Source organism: Gasterosteus aculeatus, chromosome 13, assembly GCF_964276395.1.
Source record: "Gasterosteus aculeatus chromosome 13, fGasAcu3.hap1.1, whole genome shotgun sequence".
Classification (NCBI taxonomy): Eukaryota; Metazoa; Chordata; class Actinopteri; order Perciformes; family Gasterosteidae; genus Gasterosteus; species Gasterosteus aculeatus.
The window spans coordinates 5,866,537-5,893,691 of NC_135701.1; the positions used below are offsets into that span (position 1 = coordinate 5,866,537).

Below are 27,155 nucleotides of genomic sequence, written 5' to 3' on the forward strand. Positions count from 1 at the left end.
TTACCCCGGTCCCCGGGTGGAGCAGCTGATGCGTGTGCATCGTCTAATGGGGATCCTGATACACACAAATGTGGCCTGTTTCTAGGCTTAAACAACTCAATAGGGATGTGACCCAGAAGCCCAGTTAAATCAAAAACCTGTCCGAACACGTGGACATAAGCAAAAGTAGTTATCTCACGCCTGAATTATAAAATCACCATTAATCATCCCTTTGTTCCTTCCGGCCTCCATGCGCTTGGGTCCTCCAACCACACAACCCGTGACAATGCGCAAATGGAAATGAAAAAAATCTCCTCAAATAACTGGATACAACTGCAGCTGCAGACACGAGGGATAAAGTCTATTGCGCCGTTTACCAAAGAGAAGATTCTATTTATAGTATATTATATCATACAATATATTTTTTTCTGTAGGTTTATTGCTTTTAATTAATCAGTTTCCATTCTGCCTCCTTTGTGTTATTGACTTGACTTATGAACCGTATCAATGTGTCATTAGCTTTGCAGCCCAATACAAGGACACTGATCAAGGCCGGTGTTGCTGCTGCATCACGGAAATATAACGGAACACACCATCGGTCTGATTTTTAATTCAAGCGTTGTTGTCATCACCAAAAGGTGATTAAATGCTCAACACACGTTGTTTTTTAATTGGTTTGGCGTCTGTCTTCTGTCTCTGGATGCAGAGCGGCGCTTCCCTGAGAACTGCAGCCCCTTTGTAATATAATGATAAGGTCCGTTAGGACATTTTATGTTTTGCTAAATGTTTAGCTAAATGTAGTTATGTGACATTTAATTTAGTCTCCATCAGACTAATAGCTAGCAGAATCAGTTGGGTAAGAGGGTTCTCAACCACTAAATCTCTATGTTAACGTTATACATCAACGAGCGTTCAGAACAAGTAGCAGACACTAAATATGTCTTTACTGACGCCTGGGAGAATCCACCATTGTGGAAAGGGTTTTATTTCACGCCGATTATGCTGCAGAACCAGCTTTTTAAATCTGCCGTGAAATAAACTACTAGGCACCTGTTCATCCTTTTCAAGAAATAATCTTACCCTACATTGGTTAATCCTTTTATTGGTTGTATCTTATTTTCTCACTGTTTTCTTCCTGTTAGACATTTTTACATGCGTTTTCTTTTCAGATAAATACTAATTAAAGAAAAGAAGATCAAGGAGTCTGTCTAAATTGATCCCAAATTGTCTCAATTATGGAAAACTGGAGAAAATGCATTTGCATCCAAATGAGAAATTGGGACACGGACACATGTCAATAACACACGATAAAGTGCAGTGTTGTGAGGAGCATTTTCCTCGTTGGCTTTAATGATCTAATTTTCTGCCTGTCACCCATCATCAAAGCCTCGAAATGAAAGGCTCATTCTGGGTGTCCAGGAATGCCAACATGTGGGAGGATTTGGCCAGCAGAAGAAAAAAGTAATACAAACTCAGATTATGATAACTACACTGAAACAACGTCTACTGAACTCTGAGTGGCCTTGTGTGCAACTGCCTGTATTACATTTGAAAACCTACAGGTTAATGGCAGAGATGTGACCTGCTGGTATGGGGGACTGTATTTGGTGTTACATTAATTAGGGCCCAGAGAGCAAACAGGACTTGAGGGGGAGCGATAGATGGGAACGACAAGTTCAATGACAGCGAGCGCTTCCAGAGGCGGGACGGTTCATCGGGGGGGGGGGGGCGACTGACTTACAAACCTTTCACCACCAAAACCATGTCCTGTCAGGAACGAGCAATCATGTGTTGTTATTCCCTTTAAAAGTTTATTGATATAAGGCCAATTAATACATCGACTGGCTGCTGTTACTATGGTTACCACAAGAGGTGAGTGGTACCCTAACAGGACCCTGCTGAAACAAAATGAGATGTTTTCTAAAAGGTTCTGAAACACCGCTGCCACAAATAAACATAAAGTGAGAGTTCCTCGCCGCAGTATTCGTGCGATGGGCCATTGGCACCGTTACAGAACCCGCCCAAGTTTGTTAAAACTGGTTTTCAGTAAAAATAGCTCGCAGCACTAACTAGAAAACACATTTCTACGTCAGCGACTCGGCCCTTCAGGCCTTCCTCCAAAGCACCCACCACAGAATGCTCATTATGATTGTAGACGTGTAACAAACAAGCAGCTGTCAAGCTAGCTTTTTGGAGTGCTACTAGATTAGATCACTAAGGGAACGAGACATAAAACTTTAGACCTTTACGGTGACCCTGTAAGATCTGTGGGTTGTGCTGAGAGCCCACCGAGCAGATCTGGGCATGAGAGGAGGAGCCGCAGATGAAACCGCCAGCCTTGTGATTAAATGACGACACGCTGTTCCCCGAGCCACAAACAACCCTCGAAAATATGCCCCTTTTTGAAGAATTCTTCTCATTGTTGGATGTCATGTGAAACACCAGGAAGGGAGAATAAGTGTGTTTGTGTGTGTGCGCTCAAGATTCTGCCAGGAATGCCACCCACGTGTATCTTTCTTCAACCAACTTTTGATTCCCTAAAATATATCATATGTTATGTTGCTGAGATATGGCATTGTATCTTATATATATATATAAATATATTTGTATTCTTTGTGCGCTCGCTGTAGGCGCTTCTAGTCTTTTTAAGGCTATAGAGGGGTGGGCCTTAATGCAATAGAAAAAGGAGGACAAGCTTGTTCTGGCTGCTAGTTTGGAAACTTTTCCTTAGAAACAAAGAAGCACATCGTGATTTCTGTAATTTACCTACATTTTAACAAAGCATTTATTAGCTATATAGACCGATGAGGTAGTAAAAATATGAACTTGTTTTATTTAAGTTCTGTTTTCACCATTAGTGCTCGTCGTGGGAAAAACTAGTCTCGAGCCATGTGACACATTCGACAGAACCGGTTCTAATAAAAAAGTTCTAAGCACATGACAAAGACTGATTAACAGCAGTATAAAAAATTTGGAGGGAACTAATGACGTCTGAAACTGAAGTTTTTTTTGCCAAACCCAAACCCGAATATTTTAACTAGCGTGTGAACCAAAATTAATATTTATCCTAAAAATATTTTACAAGCGTATTAATCCACACAAGGCACACAAAGCAAAATTGTGAACCACGCAGCGTACTTCAAAGCTGCGTTTGATTCTCCAGCGTGACTTTGAATGTCAATGTCAAATATCTCCCTTTAGGGAGCAGGACACAGTAATGATAATGAGTCACTTCAAGCCACATTGTTACACTCTGACGGATGTTTACTTCATAGACAGAAGACGGACGCAGCTATCAGAGACAGAAAAGGGTAAAGAAGGGGAAGAGCGCTACCAACGCCAGATAATCCAGATGGGAACCAAGGCAATTAGCGGAGGAGGCCAGGCACGGGTTCCCAGCTAAACAGAAGCGCTCTTTTTGTGTGTGTGCGTGTGTGTGTGTGTGAGTAGCACTCCTTCCATTGCCCGGGAGACACACAGCAGAGCAGCGGACGGGTTCCAGCGGATAACAAGGGAAAGTCACACGCATCAAACAAACTGTCGCGCCTCGCACAGGAGTCAGAGGGGAGCGTTTCAGCGAGCCATTAATCAGAAAAAACTCACACCGCCGAGGTTAAAATTAACTCATTTGAGAGTGGGATGCATTTGATCCATAAATTAGCCTTTTGTTATTGCAATAACTGCACATTTATTTACTCGCTTTCAATTCCACATTGACAACCTCATTAGCGATAAATGTTATGGTTTAGTGGCAGTTACAGTATATGTCCCAAAACTACTTTATTTTATTAAAGAATCTTTTTTACGTACGTGGGACCACAACTGGGATGGCATGGAATTAAAGCCCCTCAGCTAGTCTCCCATCAATGCACTACAACGTCAAGAGAAAGCGATGGTAGCAGGTCTGACGAGTCCACTGCCTCTGCTCATCCTGCGTTTTCTGACACGGCTCCTTTTGCAAAATGCCAAAATGTAAAAATATACTGAGATTTCTGCTGATCGGTTAAAAGAAGCAATTTAAAAAAAAAAAATGAGTAAGGAGGGAAAAAGGAGGAGATGGAAGGAGCAAAAATCCATTTGGTGAGTCAGGGAAAATACTGGGCTGAGCATTTCAGAGTAATGGGATAAAGACGAAAGCACTTGAAGAGGAGGAGTAGGGCTGTCACTGTATTTTTTTACATTAAACGTTCATAGTTGATGCCGAAAAGGACCACTGGCAACCTGAACAGCTGTTCACCGCTCACTGGCCAACTTGCCAGTGAGTTAGCTTATTAGCTTGTTAGCTCTTGTGGCTGTTGAGAGTTGCCACCCGAGGCAATATCAGCAGCATGACAAACTTTACAAAAAATCGTTTTCTGATTTAACTTACGTCAGATTCTTCAAAACCAAAAACCCTCCAAACAGGCGCGGCTCCTCTCTTGGGCACAAGTTGTGTTGGTGCATCTCTGGTCTCTCGTTTTTCCTCCTGCATCGCTCTTTTCCCTGTTTTCATGTGGCGACAGAGTTACTTCTTGTTTTGTAGCAGGCGAGCTGTACCCAGCATACAGTTTAGGGGAGGACATTTTATAGACGTACAATCATTAGTGTTACAAATTGTTTATGTGTCAAACTTTTGTTTCACCCTGTTAAAGAGTGTTTGTTGTTATTGAGTTAGAACCATAAATCAATCTCAATACTCGAAGGAAAAGACCACCGACCACTGTGCGCTTCACTACGCCTGTCGCAATATGCGATAAAATGACATATCGCACACTCTCTGAAATCGCATGCAATAATTTTTGCCGCTGCGACACTCATTTTACATATAAATGAACGTCACCAACATTTAAGATGATCGCGCTGTCCCTTTTCCTTGTGGAAAGCGGGGGCGGGGCGGGGGCGGGGCTTAGGCAGCGCGCACACAGACACGGAGCGACACCGACAGGTGAAGAGAAGCAGTGAACCCAACTAAGCTAAAATCTCACCCAAAACAACAACCATCCGCCCGGTCTTTAACCTGAACTACTGTCGGTTCCTCCGGACTGCTCGTCCCTTGCACTTTTTTATTTTTTTAATTAGGATGTTTTGTCACATTCCGATTCTAATGTCTAACTATTCTGACAAATAAAACGTTCTTTGTTCTTTGAAATAGCGTACTTTTATCACTATGCTATTATATTGTCATTGTGTTATCAGCAGCATAAAATGGGTTGAAAATTGCAATAATATCGCATATCGCAAAAAATGTTGGTGCAATAATCGCACAACAAAAATGTGATATCGTGACAGCCCTACGCTTCACGATGACGTGTAAACATTTATTCTGAGCAACGGCAGTTGTCGCGGCACCGTATGACGTAGCGTAAGGAAATCTCATACCGTCCAGCCTTAACCACACTTTACCCGTATCTCTCCCTTATGACTTCATATTGTCAATGTTCTTTAGAGAATGTGCCTCTCACTTTAAAGCCCGAAGCTGCCAATACATGTAAAACAAGTAGCTCTGACCGCTGAGCGCTCGGGGTTGAGGTGAAAAATAAATCATACTGCCTGAGAAACATCAACTGTAACCGCTGTGTGACGGTATGTGAAAAACTTCTGGCGTTTCTGACTGTCACAACAACTACGCTTTCTAATCTTGCCCTGTCAATATTCCAAAAGAGAGTGGAGTGCCAAGTTGTCCCAATCATTACGACAAATTGTTATTCAACGTCAGTTTGATAACCTCACATAGTCAAGTGGAAACCAGGCTGGGCTTCCTCTACATTTAGTGTAAACTCATAGAAGGTCATAGAAGTTGACCGGTGGAGCAGATGGTCGCTCCATCTCTGTTAAACGAGCAAGTCATTGCTTCTATTTATTGAATGGGTGCAAGGATTGTGATTGCAGGCAGGGTGACATTTGGGTTGTTTTTCACCTTAGAGATATCATTTAAAAAACAGTACACAAGTGACAGGAGACAAGAGGAGCAGAAGGCAGAGGGGGATGAAGTACGGAACAGGAACAAAATAGAGTCTTGCGACGTCACAGAAAGCTGAGTAGAGGGGCGAGGCGCTTCATCTACCCACCAGGGGAAGAGCCAGTGAGACCAGCAGGGCTTATTGTTGATTCAAAACAATCCCTCCATCACTCGGGGTCTTTGTATCCCACAGCTACACACGGAGCTGTGAAGCAAGAGGTGGAGGCAGCACCGCCTTCAATACTGTCACCCGTGTCAGTATTGCACACACACACACAGCTACAAAACCCGACTTTTGAGATGGTTGAACATTTTGAGAAAATGAAAGTGAAATGAATGTTCCTAGAAAATAGGAATGTATAGTTTAATCTCAAAAGGAACAATTGAGTGGAGCTAAAAAAAAAGGCAGTGTCTTTGATGTTTTAGAAACGGAGGGACTGTAAATGTTCATTATTGCTGAACATTAGGTTCACCCCACCCCACTGCATGGCTGCTGACTCTGTATTAATTACATTATATGCTCATTATGGGGCCAACTACATCCTGCAACACATGTAGCGCAGTACATCATTTTTAGTGTTCTTTGGACCAGATATACAAATTCTTTCTTAAATATGTATTTTTATCCTACTTTTTGCAAATTCGTGTTTTACCTTGATATTGACCTTAGTCTGAAAGAAGCTTCACAGATTCAAACAAACCCGTCTACTGGACAGCACCACATCAAATATTGAGTGAAATACACCGCTTTGAACAGCCACAGTGAGGGGAACGAACCAGGCGCAGATGCACAATCCCGTCGCTTTGTACTGATTTTCTTAGTACGGAGTACATACACCCACACAAACCTTATTGACCAATCCTGACGGATGGACAGATCCATTAACCTCAAGAAAAGGGGGAAAGACGAGAACAGGAGGAAGATAAACGACATGGACACAGAGTAGATGGAACAACATTAAACGGGCAGAAGTAGAGACGGGGAAAGCACACGGGGAGGAGGGGGAAGAGCGCTGGATGAAGATAGATGCGAAAAGGCGGTGGGAGGAAAACACGGGCGGAGGAGAAGAGCTGCTTCCAGTTCAAACCAAAGTTATACGCGGCGAGATCTGAGGCGTTTAGGTGAACCCGGAGAGTAGGACACAGAGAGGTGAGAGGTGTCACAAAGGAGGAAAAGAAGAGCGAGAGAGAGAGACGGGCAAAAGAGGAGGCCGGTTAAAGACGACACTCCCGATAGCTGTGGAAGGGCGGCCGGAGTGATTTGTTGAAAGAAGAGGAGGAAGAAGAATGAATGCATGTTATTGTTGGGAGACGGAAGGAAAAAAGTGACAGAGGGGGTGGGGGGGTGTTAATAAGAATTCATGTAGGCAGCTGACAGCTGAATGGCAGCTTTGGCATTCACTTTTGTAAAAGATGTCTCATCACACTGCCTCGGCCGAGAAACGAAGCGAGCGGGCGAAGGCAAATAAAAAATGGGGGCATATTTTTGCGTATGTGTGCGTGCATGCGAGAGCCTGACTGAGATCAAAGACTTACTGCTTTGGTCCGATTAAAAGGTCGTATAGATAAGAAATGTTGCCGATCAAAAAACGGCAGATCTCAAAGAGCAAAAGGAGGAGGGTGTAAATTGATTTGTGATTCATGTTGTTGACCATAAACGCGTGAGCTTCACCACATTTACACGCAGACTCGTACTGTGGTACCGGCCTCGTTCTCTATGAATGACTTGAGAACATTTTTCAGACAAGCCTGTCTCCATAAGCCTTCATTAAACTAAAGCGTGATGAATGGTAATGTTGGAGGTGTGTGCTAGTTTTGGACACACTTAGCATTTGTACAGCATCAGTTTTTTCTAAACCCTAACATAACTTTTGGGGCTTTAGAGTCAAAGTCACCTTTATTACTTCCATACAGTTCGCTGGGATGACACGTACCTGTGCGCCAAAGCCAGAGGTTCAAATTAGACAATCATACAAATGAAGTTTAGTCTTATTGCAGGGAAAAGATCTGTATCAAAGACAGGTCTATGATATCTACATGTTTTATTCAGCAAGATAATTGTCATTAAATGAGCTTTTTGGAGTTTCCAAACAATTGGTAGAAGAACAAAGCCAGCGGTAGGAGAGTGAAGGCAAAAAACAGACCTCCTTTCTGGCATCGGACCACTAACGTACTTCATAAACACGCGCCGACCTGCACATGAGCAAAAATGCTGACTCATTTGTCCCCAAAGAAAACTTGTTGTTGCACTTGACAAACTGAACTAGCCTATTTAGGGGGAATTCATCCGAGAGGTCCATCTATATCAGTTCAGGTCAAAGTTAAGTTGCAAATGAAAATCTATCTCTATAAACCGCTTCCATCCATCTTATTTCTGTTGAGGCACTTTCACAAGCTTGGCGCTGTGGCGTATGAAGACAGATCAACGCTATATTTGTCCAGGAATGCATTGGCCTGAGGTCATAAAGCGGGAGCCTGTTGGGTTCACCCTTTTCCTTCTCGCTGCCAAGCACTGTGCCACAGTGGGAGGAATATGCTGCGGTGACCTTTGTTGAAGCAAAGCACTTCACTCCCTGTGAGCATCTAAAAGGTTTTATGTTAAGGTCAAGTGTAGGAGACTCATATCTGCATGGTCCCACTGGCACAGGAAGGGAGAACTGTGTGCTGCCAGAAGGTACGGCTCTACCAAAAAGCCCTTTAGCGAACACACAACTTCCCATTCAATGAGGAGTTTTGTCAAAACGTTCGACGGGTACAGGACAAAACACACAAAAGGTGAGGAGTCAACTTTTCGTATACTGAATGGAAAACGACAGTTTTCTTTTTTACCATCTGCTGGTTAGCGGAGATGTCATGAGAAATAATATATATATATAATCAAATATTACACAGAAACATGTAGTCCTTTGGCTTAGGACAACGCGTACTGTTGTTGCACCTGTGACGGGAGAACGCACTGTGCATGCGGAGGGTTGAGTCTTACTTAATGGCACGGCCAATTATGTTATGAAAAAGTGCACCACAGGTTACCATTAAATTAAATGTTGTATTTTCAACCAAAACATGCCATCTGATCTAGTATTTCTTATTTATATGCATTTCCCAGATGAGCTCATTATTGAGAACACATTTTAATACAACACATTTGGGTATTTTACGCTACTTGCTTCCAAAATGTTTCGTCAATGAGTCGAAAATCTTAAATGCAAACATTTATGATTATATGAAATGCGAACATTGTAGATGGAGGAGTGTCAAGGAGAGTCTGAAAATACAAAAGGCCTCCACATGGAAAAGCTCCCGATGTGGATAGTATCCCAGTGTGTTTACATGCACTCAACGCAGCCAAATGAGCTCCGGTGTGACGCTGCACCTTTAACTGCTACAGCCGATTGGTTCCCCGTCACCTGGACAATCCAAAAGCTTACTTACTTCAAAGTGTCAAGATGGACTCAAAAGGGAGTGGATGAACAGCTGGAGTGCAAAAAGGAGAGAGAACATCGGCTGAAAAGGAGTGAAAGAAACAAGTGGAAGAAGGACTGAAATCTTTTAAAGGACTTAAAAGGATGGTCCTCTGCAGCGACTGTGACATTTTAAAAGCCCAAACTTCCTTAGAGGCCTAGATGACCTTTCCTCCATTAGAGTAGAGCACTCATTGATTACACATATCAATAACATCAGAGAAGCCCTGTTCTTTTTACAATATACTACGTACCGCATATGTTTACGTGTGTGTAGGAGACACGATGTCAGTGCTCTGGCGTCCAGCGTCTCTGAAACTGTCCGCTCAATTGACATAACCAGATTAAACAGGGCCAACAGGATGCGTCTTCACTGGCATTGAGAGCTTCTGGGAAATTTGGCAATACCGAATGTCAATATGAGTGTGCTTCCTGCAGTGCTAACTAGAAGCCAACACACACAAAAAGCAAATAAAGCTTTTGGAGATCCTTTCTTTTAGACTGACTTTTCGTTAAGGGACAGAGTGGAACCTCTGTACGTTGTTGGCTCTCATCTCAGCCACTGGCTGCTGTCAGTGTAGCAGCATCGGGGATCAGCGTCTGGAAGGCATGAATGCCGATCTCCTGATTGCATATTTTTACAGTAAATCATTAAGGCTAAACAGCAGGATTAATTCACAGTTCCCATGATATGATTAATTTAAGCACACTGTTGCTTATTTACACATTCAGCAGATCAATGAAAATGGGATTAATGGGAAGTCACGATTCTGTCCACTGAACATTGGCACTCTTTTAGCTCGGCCATGACATATTGCGGTGAAAAGTATCCCTCTGTTGAGCTGTTAAATAGTGCTGAGTCGCTAGTGCCCAGTGGTTTACAGCGGACTCCTTCAAATCAGCTGTCTTAAGTGGCAAAAAACAAAGCTACAGCAGCAATGACGAACTAAACCTAAAACGTTACATTTATAACAAAGAATTCAAATATTGATTGAAGCAACAAAAAATATTTGCTTTGATGAATTCTTTCTTTTGCAAGTCGTGTGAACAACTGGAATTCCACGCTGTCAGTCTAAAGTTATGTCTAAAAAGGAAAGTAAAAATCACTTCAGTATTTAGACATATTTTTAAAAAAAAAGAAAAAAAAAGGTCAATAGTTCTGACAGATTGGACAGCACTCGAGAAACGGCCGTGAGCCTTTTGGACTCAGTTTGAATGGCAAACATAAGATGTCAGAAACATTCCAAGTGCAATCATCTGTGAAAACCTAAAATGTCAAAACATTTTGAAAAATTATCCACCAGAATCTAACAACGCCCAAGGTGACCTTATCAAATCTCTGGGTGGGGGTTTGTACGACCATAAAACATCCAAGAATCGAACGTTAAAAATGATTTCAAACCCCTCCACTAAGGAGCTACGTTCGGTTTCTAAAAGATGCATCCCCTCAGAAACCCGGACAAGCCCTGAACACGTGAGCCAGGATCGTCCGAAAGACGCCGGGAAACTGCCGCATGTTTACAGAATACCAGGCCACCATGTTGACATAGCAACAGTGATGGCGACAGTGAAAGCATTTCCCTCCGAAAGCAACGAGGAGTTTTGTATATTCCGATCACGTAACAGTTGACTATGCAGAATTGTTTATGGTGGGGAAAGAACTGCTGACCCGTTGGAATTCGTAGTGGCCTGGGTTTCCCCAAGGTGGAAAGTATTGACAAAAAAAGAAACCTCCACGCGACCTTACACTGACTGGCACGTGTCCAGGAATTTCTAAAATAGTACACGATTTTGGCTGCCATGCTTCGAACTGACAACCGGCGGCAGGATTTTGTAGAAAGGCTTCAGGGAACCCAAAATGAGTGGATGGAGCGCAAGCTGCCAGAGAGCCGCGAGCGGGAGCACGGAGGTCACCCAGCAGGGCGACAGCAGTGAGACGGTTTCTGAGTGGGTTGAGATGCTTTCCTATCCCACCTGCTGTGCAGCAGGCTCCCTCATGCCAGTCCCAAAAACATGATGTCGCTCATCCTTTTTACTCAGCAACAACATTTTATTGTTTAATATAAAGTAGGGCTGTCAATAGATTAAAACTAATAAATGAATCACACATTTTGAAATTCATTCATCTCGATTAATGAATGTTGTTACAATGTTTTTAATGAATATTCGTTTTTCTTATAAAGACTTAATCTTACAAAGTAATCACTTTAGAAAACATGTATTTTAGACACTGCTCTTTAATTGGTAATGTTATTTTGGGGGGAGAACATGTTGAACTAGCAACTCCTCCAGCTAGCTTAGCTTTAAGTGGTCTGTTTGACACTCACCCCCCTTCGGTTTGACATGTGGAGGAACTCCTCTGCACAGTTCTCCGCTGTATGTCGCGCTTCTGTTTGTTTTACTTCCAATGCGAAAAGCTCCATCTTGAGCTACCGTCTTTCTTCCGGAAAGACGGTAACTTCCGGAAGCAAACAAAAGGTACGGTAACTACGTTAAAATATTTTGTTGCAATAATCTTGACCACATTACATTATGGCTGTCAACGTACACGCATTAATCTATGCGATTAATGCGTGTACGTTGACAGCCCTAATGTAAAGACATTTCTTTATATAGTTATATTTATATTCATTTAAATAGAGCACAATTTGAGTTACACCAGGGGTCCCCAACCTTTTGGCCTCACAGACCAGTGTCATGTGAGACAATATAAACAACAAAATAACCGGCCGACGGGGGCAAGGGGAGTAACTTGGGAAATGGGTCAAGGGTAGGAATGGGTATCGTTTGGGTTTTTTCCAATACCGGTGCTAAACCGTTAACGCTGCCTAAACTGATAGTTTTGTTATGAACCTTCAACATCGCAATACACACACACACACACACACACACACACACACAATACTACTGAAGCCACTGATATTCTGGCCAGATTGTATGTTTTGTTCATTTCTACGATATAGTTGATACTAATTCTATCCTCCGATTCCACTGTCTTTATTGTGTGGTCTTACTCTGCTGGTATTCATTCCTTACGGTTCTGTAGTTATACGTGTAACCATCTAGCCCAGAGAAGCATATTCCTCCAGACACCTATACCCCCTATGCATAGAATGAACAGCGCGCCGTGCATTTAGTGATAGTAACTCCGGAAAGTGTAGATCATTAATGATTAAAAAAAAGCTGATCGGCGAACGCTAACAGTTATGTTTGTTCGAGTTTTATGATCTGTTGACTAGTAGTAGACATAAATGAATTCTCGCTGCTCTCCTCTGGCTCGAGGAATAGTCATTCCAACGCATATGTTTTAATTCAGCCAAATGAATTTAAGGTTGACAACCACAACTGCTGGTTTGTTTGTATTAACACCACAAGGTGATGTGTGCAGATGTGGGCTACAAGGATGAGGCAATTCTAAACTAACAATTAGGTTTAATGAATATCACTTACTAAACTTTGTTTAACATTGTTGCTCATTATTACTTGAGGGAATCGTGCAAAAAGAGAAATCTACTTAAAACTCAAAAGAGGATGCACACACACTGTCCAGCCCCACGGAAACATTGTTAACTACGTGGCAAATGACCTACTGAGCCACCAAGGTGTCAGTTAAAGGCCGGGTTTCCAGCATCGAGAACAAAAAACGGGTTTATTCACAGCCTGTTCATTCAGTGACACAAAAAAGGAAACAAATGGCAGGATGCCTCGGGAGAATGGATGCGTGTGTCAATTCCGCTCCACCTCTGACTCCCTTACTCACATGTCGTTGAGCGAGACCGCTTCAACTATTGACCCAATTAATGCGACTTGGGCCACAGGCACTAGCTGGCATGGCAGGAAAAAAAGTAATCCCCTTCCTCCTCGCACATCAACTTCCCTCGACATGCAGCGGCCGGCCATGTCCTGCGGCACTTAACCCGCATCAGGTAAACAAGCCAGTGAGGTGCCCCCCTCACCCACGGCACAGCGGGGTGTCATCAGGTCCTCGGCTGTATTAAGTCCGTCATTTAAGTACCCTGACAATAAAAAGAATGGTGACAATGGACGGACGCGGAGATCTGGGGATCTGCTGCAGTATGTGAATAAACGGGCAAATCCAAACAGGGATGTGGGCCATTTGCACAGGGGGTCATTGTTAAACTATATTAAATAAGGGAAAGAGTGCCAGACTACCAAGGGTCACATGGCTGTGGATGTGACACCGTTGGCCTAATGGGAAACATGCTGCTGCCACACAGTCTTTAATTACTGGCAGAGTCCTCAGACTGGCCCTTGGGTGACCCGGCTGATGCTCTGCAGCCGGTACACGCATGCGTGCTCCGTGAACGCTGCGCTCTGATCAAATAGCGGACTGACGGATGGAGCCGACATAATTACCTGACATGATGGAGATGCAGAGGCGCAGCCATCCATATTAACGATGGAGGAATCTATCAAGCTCACTCTGTATCTCTCTGTCCTCAATCATGTACTCATTCTCTCCCTCCTTTCAAGCCTAATTTATGTTTCCATGGAAGCCATTAACACAGAAACACACAGACTGACGCCGTCACAGGGGCGGCAGAAAGGAAATCGCTAGTTCCACATGATCCACCTGGTGGAGTTCTGCCTCCAAGATGTGTCTGACGTTGAGAAGTCTAGCAGCTACCAAGTTACTGGCACCATCAGTGCTTAAGTGGTCACTTTGCCACTCATCCCCCTTCTATTTGAGACGTCGAGTTCCTCTGCACAGTTCTCCGCTGTATTTTTTACTTTTACTTTACATGCAAAATCTCCATCTTCAACTAGGTCTTGGTGTCTTTGATCGAACTGACTGCAGGCACGCCACGCCAGTTGTGTCAGGGGTCAACGCACATCGGTAGTAAACAAATATTTTATTGCATTAATCTCTGCCACAATAATCTCATAGATTAACGCAGTCGTTTTGCTGCAGGGAAAGACGGAGCGGCTCGGTCCCGCTAACAAACGGCCGGCCCGGGAACAGCGTTCCTCCCGCTCAAAGAGGCGAACGAGCAGTCCGGAGGAACCGACAGTAGTTCAGGTTAAAGACCGGGTGGATGTTTGTTGTTCTGGGTGAGATTTTAGCTTAGTTAGCTTAGTTGCTTCTCTTCACCGGTCGGCGTCGCTCTGTGTCTGTGCGCGCTGCCTAAGCCCCGCCCCCGCTTTCCACAAGGAAAAGGGACAGCGCAATCAACTTAAATGTTGGTGACCTTCATTTATATGTAAAATGAGTATCGCAGCGGCAAAAATTACTGCACGCGATTTCAGACGGTGTGCGATATGTCATTTTATCGCATATTGCAACAGGCCTACACTGAGGGAATGTTCATTAGAATGCGCTGTGAACCCGCGATCAAAACAATCATGAGTGCATCCTGACACGGCGAGTTAGCGGCGGCGGTTTGAGCTCACGCACAGAAACACCTGAGAGCGTTTAATAAGAACGCGCACCCGGCACACTGCAGTGGCTTTAATACCGATCCTCAAAAGGCAGCTTAAGCCTGAACGTTGTGATGGCAGAACTTGTGACCTTTAATTCACGATCAGTCAGTCGTTGAATTATCGCCGTGAGCGGGTCAAAGGAGATTAAATCTGCACCGCGGTGGAACCACACTGTTGCAAGTTAGATTACTGGATGAGTAATGAAAAGGCTGGTTACTTATACGACTCTTTGTTTCACATGAATGTTAATGAGGCAGGAGTGAAGACGTTTCCCTGCTCTCATATCTGCAGCATAAGATGAACACCTGTCTAATTAGAAACCTCACAATGAGCCTTTGAGACTTTTCAGCCAAATTTCAGGCCATTGTCTTCGCTTCCAGTCTCCACCGCTTTGCAAATTATTACTCGCCATATTTTCTCTCAAGCGACAAACAAGAACGTTTTTTGCGCGCGCAATCGAATCTGTGCAGGGGACAAGGGCAAGTGTCACATTGGTATTCTGTGGGGGCGAGAGAGAGATGTTATCCCCCCGTTCACAGGGCTAAAGCCTCTCTGAGGGTTGGAAATTGATGACACGACCAATCCCATTTCATTTATCTGCAGTTACTGACCAGCACACCCTAAAACGCTCACTTGCTGAAAAAGATGTAAGAGATAGAATCATGACATAAGAAGAGATTGATTTAGGCTTAGAGAGACTCACCAATATGAGAGGGGTGTGTGGTGTTGGGTGAAGGGTCTCGGGGGGGCAGTGGACAAGGAACGGGCCTGGAAGCAAAACCTTATTGGTCGTTGACCCACAAAGTCTCTTTACAACAGACAACATTCCCGTGGAAAGTTTCTGGAAATTTACCGGAAACTTTCCGCCCCTTTGCAACCCTACTCATGAGCCACTATTCAAAACGACCAAGTCATGGCGACCTAAAATAAAAACGGCACATGATCTACCGGCACCGGCTTGGCAATCGACTGGTTGTTGGCAATCGACCTATTGGGCACCCCTGTTCTGGCATGTTTAAATGTTCCCTTGAGTTTGACTCCTATAACCAATTCATCACCGTGCGAACATGAGGAATACAGACACCTTTTCAAATGAAGGGAAGATTTAACTTAAGTGGTTTGTCTCGAGATCAACATTTCACGTACACACCGTTTACAGAATATTGTATAAATCCTAATTTAAGCTCATTGTAAATTGCTTCCAACATTTTAAACACTACTCGTTTAGAACTGCAGAGCCATATTTCCGGTTGGGTCTCCCGATTTGGCAGTTTCGCACAAGACAGCCACGGAAGTAATCCACACCGGCTCAGCTCCACCCGAGTTCTTATCTCTACTTGATTTGGCACATGATCTACCGGCACCGCCTTGGCAATCGACTGTTTGTTCTCAACTTGATTTGTGGCTTCTCGTAACTGGCACTGAGGATGGTCTTCATGTGTATAAAAACTCTTTTTACTGCTCGGGGACGCCATTACACAGAGCGCTGGAATACGTGCTGGTGTGTTGGACCTCCTGCTTGCAAGCAATAGTTAGAGCCAGATATCTGCGGAGAATTGCTCATGTAATCTTTTTCTCTTCTAAATAAATGTTAACTTTAATTGATCAACGTGCTGCGATTCTTCTCATCAACCAACTCGGGGGATCGGAGATGCGGATACTTGTTAGCGTTTCTTCAAAACCAAAAACCGTCCAAACAGACGCGGCTCCTCTCTTGGGCAGAAGTCTCGTAGTTCCTCCTGCATCGCTCTTTTCCCTGTTTTCATGTAGCGACAGAGTTACTTCTTGTTTTGTAGCAGGCGAGCTGTACCCAGCATGCAGTTTGGAGGGGGACATTTTATAGACGTACAATCATTAGTGTTACAAATTGTTTGTGTGTCAAACTCTTGGTTCGTGGTGTTTCTCTCTGTTAAAGAGTGTTTGTTGTGGGTTTTTCATTGTTGTGATTACGTTAGAACCATGAATCAATGTCAATGCGCGAAAGACAAGTTGCTCCGACCGCTGTGCGCTTCACAATGACGTGTAAACATTTATTCTGTCGCCTGCCGAAGAGCAACGGCAGTTGTCGCGGCCTAACACCGGTATGACGGTACGTGAAACAATTCATAGCGCAAGGAAATCTCATACCGTCCAGCCATAACCACACTTGCCCGTATCTCTCCCTTATGGCTTCATATTGTCAATGTTTTTTAGAGAATGTGCCTCTCACTTTAAAGCCCAAAGCTGCCAACCTCCACCGCTCTGTAATTACTTCTCCTCTCATCCACCCGGCCCATCCCTCCTGCGCCTGTCTCGTACTTCTCTCTCACCGCAGCGTAAGGCTACTTAACACCATCTTAACTTCAGTGATAAACAACGGCCAAGTCATTCCTCAATCAATCAGCATCCCTGCTCTCGAGTCTCTGAGGCTGTGCAATTTCCCAGACCTCGGGAGCTCTGATTTACACCCTCCCCTCTCACTCCTCGGCCTTGGCTTAGTCTCTCGCCGCTGCCTTTTCTATCCGCACTAAATAAGTGCTGTGTCAGCATCTTTTCTCCTCTACTGTCTGTACGTTAATCTGAGAAACACTTTCTCCTCACCGGCCTCACACCATCATCCCCATCCCACACAAAAACCTCTTTAATGCCAGTTTCTCTCCTGATAAAGAAGGAATTATCCCAGTACTATAGTTGAATTATACTACTAAAGCAACTGAACAATGTTTAATAGTACCTTGCAAATCAATCTGGTAAGAATCTAGAAAGAAAAAGGAGAGAAAATAAACTGAGGGGATGTCCTGTGTGTAGTGTTATTAAGTTGCCCTAAAAAGACTTAATGATCAACGCTAAATAAGGGAAGAAAAAAAAACAATAAAATACAAAAGATACCAACAGAATCATTAGACAATACATTGGGCTGCTCCAACTGTGCCTTGCCTTACTGGGATGAAAAACGCCAAAAACAATCATCAATTTACTATTTGAGAGAAAGTAGTGTCAGCCTGCGGCCTCCGCTTCAAAAGAATCAAATTAACAAAAACTTCTGATATTACATTTCTCCGCCAATTTAATCACAGCAGTACAAAGGGAAGAGAGAGAGAGAAAAGACAACAGCGAGTAATTGGAAAAACTACATCTTATTGTGTGGGGAGGGGTGGGGGGGGTTCCAGCATGAGCTTCCTTTGCCTCTTCAGCACACTTAACGTTTGAGGTACTGAATCCGAATCCTGTCCAAAGCCGATGCTGCTGCAGATCCTGCACAGACTTAAACAAACACGCTGTCACCTTTTGCAACTCTGAAGAAAAACGAGAACTAAATTCTCTTACTTTTGATTGTGTTTGTGATTTCAGTACCCAATGGTCAGTACCCATTGATTTCTGGGATTCAGCAATATGTTTACAGTGTTCCCCCTGGATTCAGAGCATTGGGAGGGCGTGGATGAACCGACCGACCGGGTGGGTGGGCAACCCCGATATATTAGTCTCAACAAGATAAGAAAATAGCATCTTGTTTTCACAATCATAACATTGCTAGTCTTGATTTTGTTTTTAAGAAGGTTAAAAATGTTTTAAGATGAAATTATTGAATTGGTGGCTGACAGAAATGCTATTCAGGGCTCCAGACTGACTTTGCCCAAGTTCCACTGGTGCGCCTTACTTTTTTATTTAGGTACACCAGCACAAAAATGTAGGTGCACCCAAATTTCCGCATCTCTGTCTCCGATTGGTTTAGACCACGAGACGAGTGAGTTCTGTCCAAGGAGAACAGACGCTTTGTTCGTTGAGAGGCAGCGGATGAGAGGACAGGTGCACCGGTGCGACCTAGGAAACATTTTAGTCACACCCGTACAAATTTTGGTCGCACCCTAGAGCCCTGCTATTTGTTGTCCAAATAAGCACAATAAAAAAGTTGGAGGATAGTGTGTGTGTGTACACACACATCTCTTAGATGCGTGTGAGTGAGTGTTCAGGTTTGTTTAACAGGACCCCCTGCTCACTGAAAATGAAGTTCTTCTTGCAGCCAGCGTACTTGCAACTCGCACATCATCATTTGTGCATTTAATGTACAAGAAAATGTGACAAATCTAACCGTTTTGGTGACTGAATGCATAATGGTGAAATAGATCTTTACAAGTATAGAAAAATCAGCCTGTGTGTATGTGTGTGTGTGTGTGTGTGTGTGTGGAAGAGACTGAATGAAAGTTGTCACTCTCTCTGGGACTAACAAAAAGCTGAATTTCCATGAAATGCATCAGTGAGTAATGCGACAGTGACGTGGACAGTATGATGGAAATGCAAAAGACAATTTACATTTTTCTTGCTTTGTTTGCGCGGGTGCATCAATGATTTTACAGCATTCTTCTTTCCCCTGTTCTTCACTCGTCTAATGTTCATAATAGTAATTCCTTTCATTTAATTTAAATACATTCAAATGTCAAATGAAATTCCAAAGAGCGAAGTGGTGAGCTTCTAGGGGGGTAATGATCGGTAAATTGATGAGATGATGATTGCGTCCGTGTCAACGTGAAAACTATTTGCGTGATTTAATGGCGTTCGGGAAGCGCCGTGCGATTCAGGATGACGTCACTGACTTTCATTGATTTGGAGTGTTTTAGTGCCCTGTGAATCAGCGCGAGCCCCTGTCGCTAATAAAAGTAATATTGTACCTGCTGTATGTGTGCGACAAGAAGCTCGCTTTGCTTCTTAGATATGACGTCAGCTTTCTGCCTCAGGGGCAGATGGAGAGCACAGGAAAATAGATTTTGCAAACATGGAGATTATGTTTAGGAGACATTATACACAGGCAGATGTTGTCTTTTGCGTAAGCAAATAAGATAGAGCTTGTTATTATCCACATTAACCTGCAATATTAATCCACTCACTCGTTTTATACGCCTTCTCAAAAACTGGATACAAGAATCGCCCTTTTACATTTGTCCACTCATTCAAGCAGAGTTTTCTCTCAAATTTATCTCTTGACCGGTTTTCATCCAAGGAAGCTGTCCTTCAACGCTGACGTAAAACAAAGGCACACCTTTTGTGTACCATCATTGTGCTGTCTAGTAATTCTTTAAGAAGAGAGACATTTATTGGCATAGTTTGTTCTTCTCTTTTCTTTTTATCGAAAGAAGACAACAAGAAGCATTCTCCTGCCCGACTCCGTCCCCTCTCCTCCGGCTCGTCCTCGGGGCTCCCGAGGTCTTCACAGGTCAGAAGGGATACTTGCTCTTCCAGTTGGACACGCCCACAATGGAGTGCGTCCGGACTTTGCTTGTCTCAAGATCAGTGGGATTTTTTAATGCCCTTTTGGTGTCAGACAGAACGATCTGTGGTTTACACATGCAGAAGAGATTTTGAAGATATAAAACAAATTACTTTGAACGCCGTACGCTCTTGGTCACACCATCGAGTTACTTTGCGTGATGAAATCATCAAAGGATTGATCCAAAATCTTGTCTCCTATTCATTGCGGGCTCCTGAATTGAAATTGCATCATAGCAGAAATGGGAATTCCCAAAAATATGATATCCATATCCAAATAATTAAATTGAATACGCTCATCATGATGAAACTTGTGACCCTTCCCACATCCTGAAAATGGATTTGAAATGCATCCCGTTTTATCCTTTTGCAAATCCTTTCGGTCTGCTAGCGCTGCGAACTGAACTGTTCACCCAGCAGCAGCGTGATTAGAGCAGAAAAGCCACCGGGCTGAAAAAAAACAACTGTCAACCTTCCAAAGACGAAAAACAGAGTTGGACATGACAGTTAGCACAGTGCTATTAGTGCACTGTCTCCACTCAAGCACGCACACACAAACACAAAGAATAGAGCCCTGTGCAGAAGCCGATTACTGTCATGGGAATACAGAAAGCCACTTCCAGGCCTCCCGCTTACCCCCACAACCATAACATGGCAATGGAGGGCAACATAATAACGCTTTAGTGGATGATTTACTGTGAAAAAAAGTTCAGAATCTGCCAAAAATGTGAACTGGAATGTGAGAATCTCTTTATATTTTATCATTGAATCTATTGGAAAACAAAATTGCCCAAAAATTGGTGCACCTTTGAACATAATAAAAACGAGGCAGTGACTAGGTCATGACTAGATACCACTAGTCAGCACTGCCCCAGGCCCGACCGTCAACCAGTGCAGCAGCGGTGGGCACCAATGTCGGCAACACACTGAAGGGTTAGGGTATTGTATTGTGACGGTATTGTTTTTTCAAGTAAACACATTAATTCATTGACCCCAAATTCAATTTTCATAAATGTACAATTAGTGTAACAAATTGTTTATGTGTCCCAAGCTGTTGTTTCGTGGTGTTTTACCCTGTTAAAGAGTGTTTGTTGTGAGTTCAATTCATTGTCGCTATAAAGTTATAACCCTGACTCAATCTCAACACACGTAAAAAACAAGTAGCTCCGACCGCTGAGCGCTCCTCGATGATGTGTAAAAATAAATTCTCTTCCCTGCCAAAGAGCAACGCCAGTTGTTACGGCGTAACAGCAGTATAAGCGATACGTTAGAAATTCATAGCGTACGGAAATCTTATACCGTCCGTGTACCGTCCAGCCCTACTACAAATGTTGCAGAAATAAATCTCATCTGTGACAATGCATGGTTGCAATGTTCTATCCAAACGCAAAATAAAATAGCTCATTGAGATTTTGGAGCAATGTTTAGTGAAGAGCAGACCCGTGGGAATAATTAATTACATAAATTGTGGCAAATTTGCTTTCCCCTGCTCGGAAGCAGATAAGCCGTAGCAAAAGCAGACCCGAACTCCTGGATCAAGCTCAACAATTAAGAGGGATATGCGTAAACGTTCGAAAAACAAATGCACCCTGCGTCGCGCTGGAAGGGAAGAGAGGTTGAGATGACTTCCACAGAAACAGAAGTACGGGGGCAGTGGGAGAAGAACTGCCGCCAAATTAATAAATGGAGGAGAGCGGCGTGAGAAGAGTACAGTCAAATTGAAAAACAAAACTGCTGCGGGTGGATGAGAGAAATTACAAAAACACCACTGGAGTGCTAGTTTGGTAGCGGTATGAAGCCACTTGTGGACTATTAAAAAGCAGACTCCTGCGGAGATATTGAAGCAAATAAACACTCCACGGGCCTCTCAAAATCACACGGACGTGATGCCACCGCAAGTACTACTACTCACAACCTGAAGTGGCGCCAACAATGCACGGAACAAAGCACCATAGAAGGACTGAGGTGCACACGGGTCACCGGTGTGGAAGTGAATTGACGTCAGCGAGTCCTTGACGCACTACGCGCTCTGCTACTCTGAAATGCACTCTCGGCTCCCGAGTTCTGAGGGGTCTACCTACACCTGTGTGTCCGGGGGCTCATCCGAAAAAATAAAAAGCTCTGCTAATGTATGTCTGCGGACTTTGTGGAGAAAATGAAAACCTGCGGAGTTCATACTGTGAAGTGGCAGACCGGGTTGGTGGTTAGCGTTTGTTTATTCATGTTAAAGGTGCGGATGTGAGGATAATCGGCAATGTGAGAGAACATTGGTGGCAGCGTGACGGGGGGGGGAGACAACCTTTTCAAGTAGGTGGTGAGAGAGGTAAGCCGTGTTCAAACAGGTTTCAATTGGAACATATATTTGGACATAATGGCAGGTTTTCAATACCTCATAAGTAGTCAAAACACAGCCAGGAAGGCCGTGGACGTGGGATTCACCGGCAACGTTGATGAAGATGCAGCATGGAGTTGATTTTCTGAAAATGCACGGCTGCTTGTCAATAGTAGAGAAATATTCATTTGATTAACCACGTAGAGAGTTTGTTTTGGGGGGTTTTAATAAAGAGGACCAAAAACTGAATATTTGATGCATCTAAACGTAGTGTGGTTGTCACCAAGGCTTGTTAACAGTTGTCACGCAGATGACTACTTAAAATCCTAGTCCCTCGTAATGCTACAAGGTTAGGTGTGTTTTTCTTCATTTTCAGTGAGGGCTTCTCTTTTAGTCGATTTGTTAACAGGAATGAGGATGTTTATCCTTCACGCGTCGTTAAAAAAAAACAGGCCCACACACAGCGCGTATACGTTTTAGGAGCAAAGAATGCACCAAAACCCCAATTAACCCCAATAACATCCCCTATGATGTAATTGGACAATGGTGAATGCGGAAATAAGGCTTAATTCAGAATATCCAAACAGAGAAGGATGTTTACCTGAACCAGATATTGTCATTTTTGAAATAATAGTGGGATTCGAGTGCATGTAAACGTGGTCGCCGTCTCCACCGAGTCCTCTCTGATCTGCTTTTACATGCAGTGGAAGTAAATTCACTTCCAACCATGTCCTGTTTTTCATTTTAAGGCGAAATCTTGGATTGACGTATAAAGACAAACTTGTCTGTGCTCTCTCTGGTGGACAAAGTATGTATTTGCATGCCAAAGTCGTATTTCTGTGCTAGATGTCCTCGGCCCTCATTGGCCGGCATCTATAACGACGCTGACGCATCTGAGACAATCTCTCAATCTCTCTCAGGATCCATTTACGAGATCTGCTCAATTCATCCCTAAATGTATTTAATCAGTAATAACATTGATGCATATACTAATAATAGTAACTGCCAGGTCTACGTGTATCCATGTAACAACAAACCTCCGTCTTTGATGAAAAACAAAATGCTCTCCCATTCGTGCAGTTTTTAGATGAATAGTTGTTTACAGGTTCTGAGAGACGGAGGGGCGGATCCGGCGCATGATGGAAGTGGCGGTTTGGGGCGAGGAGATAACAGATGCATGTACATGCATTCTAGCCCTCAGGACCGTAGATGCCCAGCCACCGTCTCTTGGCGAGCCAGAGTGTGACACGACGAGCAGCTCAGAGGAGAAAGTACCGGCTTTGTGCGAGAGCATGCGCTCGAGGAGTAAAACAAAAATAAGAAAAAAAGAAAGAGGGACAGGGGCAAAAGTGAAAAGAGAGTAAACGATATTCTGACACTCTCCCTGAAGCCTGTTCCTGTGGTTCAGCAGTCAGCGATACTCGCTGGGTACAATCAGCTCTTTGAGTTTCATCCAGCGACTGAAATAGGTTTGGTTAGGGCTTCACTTAAGGACTGAGACAGAACAACTTCCTTTAAAGTGGTCATTAAAACAGATCCCCTACATTTGTGGTCACAGGCTTGGTTGCTGTGATGGTCAACCACGTTGTTTGAAATCATCTTTATTGATATTGATTTTGAAGTAGCACCATTAAAGCTCATCAAGTTAGGAAGAATACATCGACATATATTCTTTCTTGTTTTTTAAATCAACAAAATTCGAGTCGGGCATTGCGGCTAGTTAAATAGATAACTTAATATTTTGGAATAGTACAACATAAGCATAGATACCCATAATCAGGTGCTAATATATTGATCAGGCTCTAATCCAAATCCATTAAGCTATTATTTTAAAGATTCAATTGATGAATTAAAAGTAATCATCAGCTAGAGCTGAATGAAAAACAGTTGTGTTATTATGTCCTCTATTTGTTTCAATCCCACGCAACCGGTGGCGATGGTTTGTTTTTTCTTCACCTGGGAGTTGGAAGTTGTCGAGCCAGTGCGTGAATTACAGAGCACTTGAAAAGTGTGACAGCGGACAGAAGCATCGGCCAGCCGTAGAAATAATGAAAAAGTGAGTTTTGAGAACACTTGCAGCTATAACACTCCCCAAACACATCCACACATATCTAGATGAACATGCATGGACTAACTAACACGATTCCCTCAAGAGCACTCATAGAGAGGGAGACAGATGCAATCATCGCCCACCAGATACCACAAATTACTGCTTCAGTTCCCTGGCACTCACAAGACACTCACAAGGCACAGCACATCAAAGAACACAAGCAAATCAAACAGGCTGTAGTCCAGTTAGTCACTTGTTGCAAAACCCAAAACTAGCCCTGTAGTCATATTCCCTGTCCACAGTCTATATGGGTTTACGATAGCAGTGAACACGTGGGAAGGGAGATCGTGAATGTGCAAGAAAGAACTCAAAATCGGCCAACAAATCTATGATTAGAGTCATAAAGTGGCACAAACCTGAAGAGGTATCATTTATGCATGGTCATAATTCATCTATATACAAATATCACAGCTATCATCCCTTTGGATATTCACACGCTCAAAAGCCACAGAACATTTTAGCAAGATGGTAAGATGGCGAGGACGGTGTCCCGTTGCTACGGACTCTTGTAACACAGCAACTGACTGACCTATTCGGTACATTCTCCATAGAGAACCTGGTGAGCCACGTCCCAGTTCTTAAGAAGAACAACCCCGAGGGCAGCAGAGCCCGAGGTACACGCGTGTCCACGTGGGCGGGTGCGCAGAGAAAGATCGTGACACGCAAGGGCTTATTTACGTCTGTAAGAACCGCATGTGACACATCGCTCACCTCTCAGCAAGTGTTCGTAAGACCATGAGAAGAGACGAGGGGAGAACGAAGCCCTCAAGGAAACCAACGCACGGTGTCTTCAGCGTGATTACGTGTTCACATCCCCAAAAGCCAAATTAGTGGTAATAGGGAGACATCAGCGCTGCGAGCAGAGACGTGAGGGGAGGAGAGAATGACTACAACCCCGCCGGTTTCCGAGCTCGTTCGATTGCGGGGAACAAACTATTTTCCGTCTATGACGTACGCTCGGCGATGCGCAGCATCACACTCGCTCAGCAAACTGGCCCCTGATGGACGTCGCTTTCTACTTTAATAGAGTCACTCCATTTAACCGCCAACTGTTGCTACGCACTCACCCACATATTCGGCACTTGAAAAACGTGGATTCACTCGTGTATCAACGTGACACGGATATAGGCTTTGCTCCTCTGCTCGCCATCACAGGGTGAAAAGACACAGAATCTCTGATCCTTTCACAGCTACAAAAACATTGCATTAGGCCTCAGCTCTGCTTTCAATTCCGCTCATTGCCATTACGGCCTTTTTTCTGCCGAAACTCAACCCACACATCAAGTGGGTGTTTACAAAAAAATAAAAAATGTTCTTCATCTTGCAAGTGGAATATCTCCCGTTACTGATTCCAGTGTTAAGATACTGGCGGGATAAAGCCCACTAAATTAACAAGACTCTTGGAAACCCCCCACCCTGATCATGTGAGTATTATCCTGCTGTTAAATGTGGAGAAATGTGTTTTTTTGCATTGGAATCAAGGTTATTTTATTGCTATTTAGATGCCACTATATGACATACAGTAAGACAATCAGACCACGATTGATCAGATGGTTATTCTTAGTGCTTGTTTTTGCTTTGTTGGGCTTTATTCTATTGGTTTATTCTATTGGGCAGTGCACATTAATGAAAAACATTTCTGTAAATTCTCCAAAGTTAGCCAAAAGACTATTTTTCATCTGTAGTCCGAAGAAGCAGATGTGGCGTTAAGTAAGAACACTGTATTGCTACGAGAACAAAACCGAGAGAACAAATAAAATGCTTTCAAACTAGAAGGGAAAAATAATAAGGCTACTCTAGCAAGATGCCACCTTATTTCTTTGGAGTTCAGAGTTTTTGCAATGATGAGCGATCATAACCCCTCATTTGAACTTTAGGAATCAGCCTCTCTTCGACCATATCGAGGATTTCAAAGCCTACGATCGAAAGTCAGCTCCCATCTTAAAGAAATATAAGCAATCAAACCGTTTTTTTCCACACTAGTGCTCATTCACATTGCAGCAGCACAATCCTTTCCATATCAACGACTGAGACCATGATTGCAGATTGCCAATGGCACTTTATTAATCTAAAATGTATTCAGGAGTCGTATGAGCACTGCGGTAATCAGCTAGTATCTTGCGACGTAAATATTTCTTTTAGATTTTCAACTGGAATACAATAACAGTCCTTGCTGTGAATACCGGCCAGTTAGATAAAACAGTTTGACTTATTTTGTTTAATAATCAGTCGAGACTCGCTCCTTACTACATCCTACCGCTGCGTGGGGAGGAAAATAATGAAAATACTCTAAATGTGATACAATATCCATAGAAAGGTTAAACTGGTTGTGCACTGCACATCCCGTCCTCCACACTTTGAGAAGTCAACATCGACTGGGTTTGTCAAAGAAACTATAAATTCTACACTGACAGGTTACTCAAGGCGTTTTGTGCAGTCAATAAACTGACTTCCAATTATTGTATTTTTTTATTGACAACCTAATTAAATGGTTTTAAAGACTGCGAATGCCAGCTTCATGCAATGCAGCAATAAACACAGGCGGATTTTAAGTCTAGAAATATTAGGGGTACAGTAGAGAAACTACTTCCTGTTATTATTTCCTTCATGACGATGATTTGTCTGACCTGATACTCAGCATGTTGGCAGAGT

At 43.4% G+C, this 27,155-nt stretch overlaps 1 protein-coding gene across 2 annotated transcripts in view; it reads right to left on the reverse strand.

Annotated features, from left to right (window-relative positions):
- The window catches only part of gpat2 (glycerol-3-phosphate acyltransferase 2, mitochondrial), an 87,018-nt gene that overhangs the window by 56,296 nt on the left and 3,567 nt on the right, over positions 1-27,155 (reverse strand). Inside the window, exon 1 of one of the 2 annotated variants that reach the window (XM_078087125.1) lies at positions 4,349-4,503. The exons of the other annotated variant lie outside the window; for it this stretch is intronic. Coding sequence (XP_077943251.1) covers positions 4,349-4,422 — 74 coding nt within the window. The 5' untranslated portion in view covers positions 4,423-4,503. Of the gene's footprint in view, positions 1-4,348; positions 4,504-27,155 lie in introns of those variants that run through there. 2 annotated transcript variants of the gene reach the window in all.